At 35.7% G+C, this 10,762-nt stretch overlaps 1 protein-coding gene across 2 annotated transcripts in view; it reads right to left on the reverse strand.

Moving 5' to 3' along the window:
* Positions 1–10,304, reverse strand: part of ATP6V1G3 (ATPase H+ transporting V1 subunit G3) — a 56,014-nt gene extending 45,710 nt beyond the window's left edge. Inside the window, exons 1-2 of one of the 2 annotated variants that reach the window (XM_059146545.1) lie at positions 9,955–10,304; positions 5,683–5,829 (exon numbers count right to left, since the gene is read on the reverse strand). In XM_059146545.1, coding sequence (XP_059002528.1) covers positions 5,683–5,743 — 61 coding nt within the window. In that variant the 5' untranslated portion in view covers positions 5,744–5,829; positions 9,955–10,304. The remainder of the gene's footprint in view (positions 1–5,682; positions 5,830–9,954) is intronic. The other variant, XM_059146544.1, reaches the window with a different exon arrangement.
* Between the last annotated feature and the right edge of the window lie 458 nt (positions 10,305–10,762).

Here is a 10,762-nt window from a genome sequence, read left to right on the forward strand (position 1 = left end):
TTAAAGTTTCTATGTTAGTTTAAGATAGTGAAAGAACTAACCAAATAAGATACCAAGACTGCGTACATAAATCAGGACTGATATAAGTAAATTGATAAATACTGTCACTGTATCCAAGATCTATCCCCCCCCTTTTTTTTTCTTTTGATATCTCTTACCTCAGCTTATCTGCCTAACTTCAATTAGGACCCCTAGTAACAATAGCTAACATTTATTATTGATTATATTAGGAACTATGCTAGATGCTTTATAGTCACATTTTATTTTGTTCTTGTGCCAATCCTGTGAGATAAGCATCACTATCATATCTGGTTTACAAATGAGGAAAGTATCATGCTAAAAGTAAGGGATCTGGTAAACAAAGTTCTGCTGAGTTCAGGCAGCCTATGCAGGATCTGACCCTTAGTCTCTATGGAATGCTAAGGTCATTACTAACACACAAAGAATTATAGTAATTACTCTCTTTGCCTTTGGGATTTCTCTTGGTTCTGCTTCTCTTCTTCTTTCGTCTAGTTTCTAGTCCTTTGCTTTTGGTTTGAATTCTGACTTTTTACTTAGGCTCTTTTAATTGACAGCTCTATTTTAATGATCTGCTTGCCTTTGATTTAGCACTAACTTTTATTGCTACCTACTACACCTGGCTCTAACTTCAAACTCTTGGGTTTTCACGCTATTCATTGCTCAGGACTCAAGCTAATGCCTACATAACAGGGGATATTAAAGAAGAAATATGCTATACTCTTCCTGTAACTCTAGTAACTAGTGAAATATCCAATACCTCCTCCAAAAACCTTTCCTTTAGTCATTTTTTCATGTATTTAATTTTTCTTCCTTTTTTCCTCTCCTCCCTCCCTTCCTCCCTCCCTACTTTTCATCCTTAAGTTTATCAGACTTTTATCAATGTTAAGCTGGTCTGTTCTAAGCATTGGGCATAGAAGGATGAATAAAATATGTGCCTTGCTTTGTAGAGCTCATCTTCCAACAGAGAACAAATGTTGATGATAATCAGTGAAATAACATTGCATAAAATATTCTGAATTCATCATGGATGTTTTCATAAAAGAGGTAACAAATGAGCTGAACCTTTAAAGATAAATTTTTAAGAATAGGGAAGCGGTGCTGAGAACTAGAACTTAAATCAAGATGTGAGATTTCCACATAGTCCTTTAAAATTGAATAGAAGTAGTCTGAAGGAAAGAACTTAGATGATCCTGGAAAATGGGTTTATGGTCTCAAACAAACAAACAAACAAACAAATAAACAAAAGCCTCCCCCAAAACAACAAAAACCCCCACAAAAATAGGAAGTTTACTATGTTAAAATCTTACATTCAGGCCTTTACTTTCTTTATTCATTCTCTCCTTTTCTTTTTCTTATTTTTCGGGGTGGTTTTGGTAACCACAAACCCGGTGACATTTTATCACTATACTCATATTTCAAATATAGCATATATTATAAAGTTGTATAGTCAAGTGAAACCCTAAGAAGCCACAATGTCCCCCACAAGATCTGAGCACTCAGGCCTACCTTCCATTTTACTTGTGTAATCTGTCCTCAGTGTAGAGTAACTCAGTGAGTGATTTAAGTGTTTTTTCCTTTCTTCACTTTCTAGGGACTTTTCTTGATAAGCCACCAAAGCATTATTTTAGAAAATTCAATTACTTTAGCCAGGTTGAAAAAAAAATAAGTCTATGTGTTGTTTTTACCTGTATATATCATTTCTACTGCATATCTTTTATATAGAAGAATGGCATCCAACCATAAATTTAAGCTTCTAAAATATTTTCCTTAATTATACTCAGTTTGCCTATAAAATATGGCCTAGTCAAAATATTAAAAGTAATTCTGGTTTGTCATGAAGTTGTTAATCTATATATTCCTTAAGCTAAGGATGACTTCTAACTTTAAATTATTGAAACAGAATTGTAACTAATAAAAAATTACATTTGGGAATGGCTGGATGGCTCAGTTGGTACAGCATGATTTCTGGGTCATGAGTTCAGGCCCCATATTGTGCTTAGAGCTTACCAAAACAAAAAACAAACAAACAAAAAAGTGATCTTTGTTCATGTTACTAAACTTTATCTAACTTCATATGATTTCTACTCTTGTCTATTATTTCTTTTTAGCTCTCCAAGAATTCCTAGCAATTTCAAAGAACACTAAGTTATCCATTCTTTGATCTAATATTTTCTGAATTTGTTGGTTAGCTCTTTATTCTAAATACAATCTTTTTTTTAAAAAAATTCAATTACTTTACAAATATGTGAGTTTTTTTAAAGTAGACAAATTAACAAAAAATAGAAAAAATGTATTGCACTCTCCTTTACTAAATTAAAAATGACACAAACATTTTTTAAAGAAAAGAATCTAATGATCATCTTCAGATTCAGAGTTGTAAGTAATTTTTTTTTGGATGGTTATAAGAAGAGGAACTAGGTTTAATCTGTAATAGAAATGATTAAATTAGCTTTTAAACAGCACTGCTGAACTATGTATTATATGCAAAAATGAAAACTTACCCTTGTTCCTCTAAATTTTTTTTTTTTAATTTTTTATTTTTTATAAACATATATTTTTTATATACATATATTTTTATCCCCAGGTCTGTGAATCACCGGGTTTACACACTTCACAGCACTCACCAAATCACATACCCTCCCCAATGTCCATAATCCCACCCCCTTCTCCCCAACCCCCTCCCCCCGGCAACCCTCTGTTTGTTTTGTGAGATTAAGAGTCACTTATGGTTTGTCTCCCTCCCAATCCCATCTTGTTTCATTTATTCTTCTACCCACTTAAGCCTCCATGTTGCATCACCACTTCCTCATATCAGGGAGATCATATGATAGTTGTCTTTCTCTGCTTGACTTATTTCGCTAAGCATGATACGCTCTAGTTCCATCCACGTTGTTGCAAATGGCAAGATTTCATTTCTTTTGATGGCTGCATAGTATTCCATTGTGTATATATACCACATCTTCTTGATCCATTCATCTGTTGATGGACATCTAGGTTCTTTCCATAGTTTGGCTATTGTGGACATTGCTGCTATAAACATTCGGGTGCATGTGTCCCTTTGGATCACTACATTTGTATCTTTAGGGTAAATACCCAATAGTGCAATTGCTGGGTCATAGGGCAGTTCTATTTTCAACATTTTGAGGAACCTCCATGCTGTTTTCCAGAGTGGCTGCACCAGCTTGCATTCCCACCAACAGTGTAGGAGGGTTCCCCTTTCTCCGCATCCTCGCCAGCATCTGTCATTTCCTGACTTTTTTATTTTAGCCATTCTGACTGGTGTGAGGTGATATCTCATTGTGGTTTTGATTTGTATTTCCCTGATGCCGAGTGATATGGAGCACTTTTTCATGTGTCTGTTCGCCATCTGGATGTCTTCTTTGCAGAAATGTCTGTTCATGTCTTCTGCCCATTTCTTGATTGGATTATTTGTTCTTTGGGTGTTGAGTTTGCTAAGTTCTTTATAGATTCTGGACACTAGTCCTTTATCTGATATGTCGTTTGCAAATATCTTCTCCCATTCTGTCAGTGTTCCTCTAAATTTTGAGGCAAAGGCAGTTTAAGAATAGTTCTGGCTTGGGTCTCCAAATTAAACACTTTTTTTTTTTTTTTTTTTTTTTTTTTTTGCCAAAAGAGGAGACTGCCCACCCCTCCAAAATAAAAAGCAATTTTACCTAGGATACTCTAGAATTGTCAAAAATAATAAACTCAGTGGAAAAAAATGAGTAAAACTTAAGAGTTTAGAATAAATCCCCAACCCATTTTGAAATGTCTCCTAAATATCTCTGATAGGTAATTGTGCAGATCACCGAACATATATTTTACTACATAGCTCTCAAATTGAAAATTTTAAACACTTCTCTGATTTCTAAGTATTATTTATTTAAAAATTATATGAATTTTTCCATTGTCTCTAATATAATAAAATAGTCTCAAAATTTAAAAATTAAGTAGATGAGGTAAAGATCAAAGATATAATAATTTATATTTCATTTTATTTATAAATGATTCAACACACTTTAATTTCCCTGAAATGTTTCAACATGTAAAGCAAAATATCAAAACTGTTTTGTTTCCACAAAGAAGATGTATAAGAATATTTTTGTACATGAAAAGTATGGAGCTACTTTATTATTGTAGAAAATTTTATGGTAAAGCAATTCTGATACTTGGTTGTAATGGTTGTCATAACTGAAAAATATATGCCATGTTGGTATATAGATCCAAAAGAAAAAAGGCATTATTAACTGTGATTATTAAATTACGGAATTAAATTTCATCCGGTAATTAAGCAAAGGTTTTTGTTGAAGTTTATCCACTAAATCCCTGCCATCCTTGATGTCCTTGAGCTATTGCTGCACAGTAAGTGGAGAATCACAGTTTTGTATCTTTGAAAATAATTTAAACTCTGCAGAAATTATATTGGAGAATTTAAGTTTCAAAAATCATGCTTATGCAAAAAAGATGCTTATACATTTTTAAGGATGTCATGTCATTTGTGGCAAAGCAAAGCACAAAAATTAAAAACATTTTTATCCCTCCCTTTTAATAGTGCTGAAAACTAATATACGCTTTTCTTTGTTGACCACCTGTGTTGTGAAACTATCGCAGATCCTTCATGATACCTTCACCTCCTGATAGAGACAGAGAACTAGGCTCAATTCTTCTGTCAACTTCTTTCTAATTTAAAAATGGAATGTTCTCCTTTTTACCTCCTCTACTTAAGTGGACTGCCTTGAATGTCTCCTGCGGTGAGCACATCACACTTTATAGACCTTTAAGTTAGGTTAGGGTTAGGGTTACAATTAGGTGGATTACATTTGCGGTTACTGTTTTGCTTGATTAACAGATTCTTCTATTGAATTACTATTTTCTACTTAACTTCTACTCTTAGATAGGTTTACTGGAAACCATAAAGTCATGCTAGATTGAGAATCTCAGGGCTAAATGAGACTTTAGAAGTTATATGGTTAGATTTCCCACACAGCTCTAGAGTTGCCAGATTTACCAATTTAAAAAAAAAAAAACAGGGCATCCAATTAAATTAGAATTTCAAATAAATAACACATTTTAATGTATAACCATGTCCCAAATCTCTATAAATACTTAGTGTCTCTTATTTTATCTGGCAACCCTAAATAGGTGACTGCTCTGTAGGAATTCTTGTGTTTGGGTAGTTCGCTTTCCTTTTTCCAAATGGAAAGAAATATTTCTTGGTAAATAGGGGAGTAATTGATTGTAAATGGAGTGTGTGTGTGTGTACATAAACATCATAATCAGCTATGATGACATTTTTCTTTTTTCTTGCTCTTTGTTATGAATCATAAATTATCTAATATCCTGACATGATAGGTCCTCTGAAACTTTATGGAATAAGAACAAAGATAATACAAAACCTGACTTTAAGGTCTTGAAGACCCATGCTTCACGTGTCACCATAAGGAAGATGTACTAAGCAATGTCAAGAGTCGATTAAGGGTACTAAACAATGGTGGCTAAGTTGGACAGATAGCATGTATTTTTGGACTTCTAGTCAAAGAAAGTTTTCTTCACTGGCCACAGAACATTCTCCATGCTTCCTAGTGGGTTTAACCTTCTAAGACATCAATAGGTCCCCCGAGGAAATGGCTGGGGGGTGCTATCTAGGACTTTGGAGCTTACCTTCCTTTTCAGTGCGCCACCCCAAATGCCTTGTCAGCTTGATGCACAGAGAGAAACTCATCTTCCAAAGGCAGTATCAGTCAGTCATGGGGATTGAGTCTTCCCTCACCTCATGAGTCTTCTCTCACCTCTGCCATTCTGCCATATCTTGAATAAGAGATGAGGGAAGAAAAAATTTAAAAAGGTCCTTTAACTTGAAGTCACCATTGAAGTACAGCTATTTACATTATGTGACAGATTGGGAACAAAAGTGGGCTTTGGAGGCATGTTAAAAAGCTATGACCCCAGTAAAAAATTTCCTTAATTACTGGCACAGCAAAGCCCTGCACTGTGGAAAAACATCCTTGAAATCCATTAGTCAAAAGAAACATGACTAGAAGCTCCATTTTGTAAATATAGCATGCTTCTGGAATTACGGTAGCTAACCCACCCCTGAAGGATGCCAGACTGGAGATAAAGGCAGGGTCAGATTCATGGTCCTGTAAATCTTTGTGGGCACAAGGCCCAGTGCTTCAAAAGGCTTCCATGCTTGATTTAAAGCCCTACTGTTATTGTCTTGAAAACCTTAATCATTTTCAATAAGGGTTCCCACAAGTTCATTTATTTTATAGTGGGTCATGGAAATTATGTTGCTGGTTCTGCACCGAGAAGAGAATTTTGGTCAGGGCTGTGACTTGTGACCAGAGGGCAGAGCTTTCCTAGGTACTGTGTAGTAGTTCAGTGCCCGTGTTTCCCATCATTGAGTGGGGAGTACCACCTGTATGCTATCATCCAAATCAGATCTAAACTTTGGATTTTCATGATCACTTCTACCTATATCCAACTGGTTATTAGGACCTGTGGTTTCTATCTCCTACATATATGAAAACCTTATTGCCTCCTTTTTGTCTCTCTGCTAATGGCTTTCTTCAAGTTTCCTCAGGTCTTTCTTGGTCAATTATGCTAACTACTTCATTGGAATACCTGATTCTGGTTCAATCTTACACTGTACAATTCATCTTCTATAACAAGGTCAAATTCTGCTTGCTATTGCTGCTTGTTTTTGTAAATAAAGTTTTATTAGAACAACAGCCATACCCATTAATTTACATCTCACCTATGGGGGCCTTTGTCCTATAGCAGCAAAATTCAGCAGTTGTAACAAAACCTGGCAAAAACTAAAATATTATGTAACTATTTCCAGAAAAAGTTCGCCAATTCATGTTTTATAGTTATCCCTAAATCATCTCCTAACATGCATATTTCATCTTTCTGTTTCCCCGTTTAACTCCAGATTGGCACTCCATTGTTCACAACATAAATTCTTAGCTGTTCAAACTGGCATACCCAGCTCTTTTGTTTGTTTGTTTGTTTACCCAGTTCTCGATAGGCCTCTCTCTCTCTCTTTTTTAAGATAAAAGAGAATGATTCTTTTTTTAAATTTTAGATCTTATTTATTTGAGAGAGAGAGAGAAAGCATGAGCAGGGGGAGGGACATAGGGAGAAGCAGGCTCCTGGCTGATCAAAGATTCCTAATGTGGGGCTTGATGCGGGGCTCAATCCCAGGACCCGTGGATCATGACCTGAGCCAAAGGCAGACACTTAACCCAATGAGCCACCCCGCCGCCCCAACTGATAGGCCTCCTTCTATTTATTTGGACTCTCTGCTAACAATATCTGGACCATTGTTTCCTACTGGAGTGGAGACAAATGGGTGGGAAAAAGAAGGAGGAAAAATGAAGTGGAAGGTGAGATTAAGAGTCACTTATGGTTTGTCTCCCTCCCAATCCCATCTTGTTTCATTTATTCTTCTCGTACCCACTTAAGCCCCCATGTTGCATCACCACTTCCTCATATCAGGGAGATCATATGATAGTTGTCTTTCGCTGCTTGACTTATTTCGCTAAGCATGATACGCTCTAGTTCCATCCATGTTGTCGCAAATGGCAAGATTTCATTTCTTTTGATGGCTGCATAGTATTCCATTGTGTATATATACCACATCTTCTTGATCCAAACCATAAGTGACTCTTAATCTCACAAAACAAACTGAGGGTTGCTGGGGGGAGGGGGGTTGGGAGAAGGGGGTGGGATTATGGACATTGGGGAGGGTATGTGCTTTGGTGAGTGCTGTGAAGTGTGTAAACCTGGTGATTCACAGACCTGTACCCCTGGGGATAAAAATATATGTTTATAAAAAAAAATTAAAAAAAAATTAAAAGAAATACAAAAAAAAAAATGAAGTGGAAGTTTTATCAGGTTTACTTCAGAAGAAATTCTTTTTTTTTTTTTTTTTAAGATTTTATTTATTTGTCAGAGAGAGGGAGCACTGGCAGACAGAACAGCAGGCAGCGACAGAGGGAGAAGCAGGCTCCCTGCTGAGCAAGGAGCCCGATGTGGGACTCGATCCTAGGACACTGGGATCACGACCTGAGCCAAAAGCAGCTGTTTAACCAACTGAGCCACCCAGGCATTCCATTCAGAAGATATTCTAAATGCCACCCTCTATTCAATGGCTTTTTGTGGGGCCACACTAATCTCAAGATTAATTGCCTCAATTAAAGCTAATTTATATTCAGGCTGCAAATAAAATGTACCCAATATCTGAACAGAAGAAATATTCACTGAGGGAAAAAATATTTCCCCCAAAGGTAGTGCATTTTTATTAAAAATTAAAAAAAGAATAACATTTATTGCTCACTATGTGCCAGATGTTATCCTAAGCATATCTGATGCACACGCTCATTGAAATTTTTAACAGTGCTGTCTTGCTGGTGGAGAATAGGAGGCTTGGAAGGGTAAAGCTATAATTAGTAGGCAATGGGGCCAGAATTCAAACTCAGGTGATCTCATTCCTGAAACTTCATATTTAATTACTATACTTGTGTCCTTCTGAAACAAAGCACTGCTTTTCCTTGATGTGAGGTCAGGTTCTCTGGAAAATATCATAAAGATAAATAGTTCAGAATTTTATTACTAAAATGAAACACTACATCTTGTTTAGAATGACCTACATGAAGCTGGAAGGGCATTGGCTGTCTCTGATTGAGGAAGCCTATGTAGCCAGACAAATGGACTTTTCTTATTTTATCTATTGGAAATTAAAGGTGACTAGGGGACTTTAACAAATTTGAACCCTCATGGTACAGGGGGCTGACAGTTGACTTTGGGTTTTCTTATTTATTTATTCTCATCTACTGATGAAAATAACATATTTTGTTTTGGAATGAAAAAAAAAAAAACTTGTCAAGTCCCATTAAACCAAAAATGATATCATCTCTGGAACTGAAATAAAGATATTTAATTTTATCATGTGCAACCCGGATCAAACTTTATAGTTGGACACTGATATTCAGCAAGGCAAAGATTCTTATTCAGGGTCACGGAGCAGAATCAGAAGTAGAACCAAAGGCTTAATAGACGAACCTGTGTACTTAGTAACTAGGTCCTTCATTCCATGGTTGTATATATTGTGGTTGATTGCTTGTAGCTTTTGACATCAATATAATCACTTATTAAAAACAAAATAAAACTTTGAGTCTGTGATAGTATCTGTTGTCAGGTATATGAGGTTGCAGTACTCTATCTCTTTAAATTCTTCAGAAAATCTACATCCAGCACATCATGTATGTGGTAATATCAAGTTCCTGATAATTCAAGTGTCTTAGCCTTACAATGCTTGTGTTGGCAATGTCAGTCAATTATCTATTTTTTTTGGATCATGACCTCAGTAATTATACCAGAGACCTCAATTTTCCTCCTCTTCACTCAAAATGTCTCTGGTCCTCACTCTTATTTTCTTCTTTCTAGTTTCCATAAAATGTAATAAGGTTTTTGGTATTTCTAAGACTGCATACCCCATTGCCTTTCCTCTTTGACTTCTTTTAAAACCTCATTTTGAAAGAGTCACTTTGTCTTTTTTTCATTTCCAACAACCTGTTTTTCTCTGGCCTCTTCCCATTATCTTGAAAACAAGCTCAGGTGCTCCTTACCATGGGAAATACTCTCTTTCCCCCAACACCACCTACAGCTATAGCCTTATTGTTTTATTTTTTTTTTTAAATAATTTCTAAATTTCTCGAAAAGTTCTCTGAATTAATTGTCCAGCATTCCTATGCCTTGTTTCCCCACCTCTCTGGTGAAATATTTCCCTTCAAGGTCAACATGTTAACTAGATCACTGTGGTGATCATTTTTCAATATCTATAGATATCAAGTCATTATTTGTGCACCTGCAAGTAATATAATGTTATATATCAATTATATCTTAATAAACAAAAAAGTTAAAACTCACTCTTGTCAGATCCAGTCGATCTTTCTTATAGTTGAGCTTCTTCCACATGGCTGAAGTATGTGATATTTTTTTTTCTTAAAAATATTTCCTCTTCTGTCTTCTGTGACCCTGCCAGTTCCTGGTTTCTGCTTTACCTCTGCATTACTTCTCAGTTTTCTTATCTGGTTCCTTCTCTCTCTCTCACTCATCAAGCTCAGATAGTTCCCCGAGATTCTGTACTTATTTTTCTCATCTGCTTCTGCACACTCTTTTTGAATAATTTCTCCTGCCTTTCACAGCTTCACTTACTACAGTGGTTGAATTTCTGAGACACAGAACTCTTTGAGCAGCTGGCCAAATCTATGAACCCCTCACCCAAATTTTGACATGAGAATATAGCATTTGTTAAGCTAACGTTTTTTGATCACTTACTATGTGATCTATTATATCCTTGTAACAATCTCATGAGGTTGGGTAAGAAATTTGAGCTGGGTTGAATAAAGAAACTTACCAAAGATTCACACCTCCTACATTTATTTGGCTGAGTTTCAAACCTAAGCAGACTGACTATAAACAGACAGTTGACACTTAGTTCTGCATGCATTGTGAGCAGAATCATGGCTTCGTGAATCTCTTTTAGGGACTCCTGAGCTATCATCATCAAGATTATGGTCACTAATTCCTATATCCTTAGCTACAGTCTGAATTCAATACATATTCATCTTTTTAAAGCAGATTTTATTGAGGAATAATTGCTATACAATAAACTGCACATACTTAGTGGACAAGTTAGTAAGTTTTGACATGTGTATATATCTGTGAAGCCATC

Source organism: Mustela lutreola, chromosome 14 (assembly GCF_030435805.1).
Source record: "Mustela lutreola isolate mMusLut2 chromosome 14, mMusLut2.pri, whole genome shotgun sequence".
Classification (NCBI taxonomy): Eukaryota; Metazoa; Chordata; class Mammalia; order Carnivora; family Mustelidae; genus Mustela; species Mustela lutreola.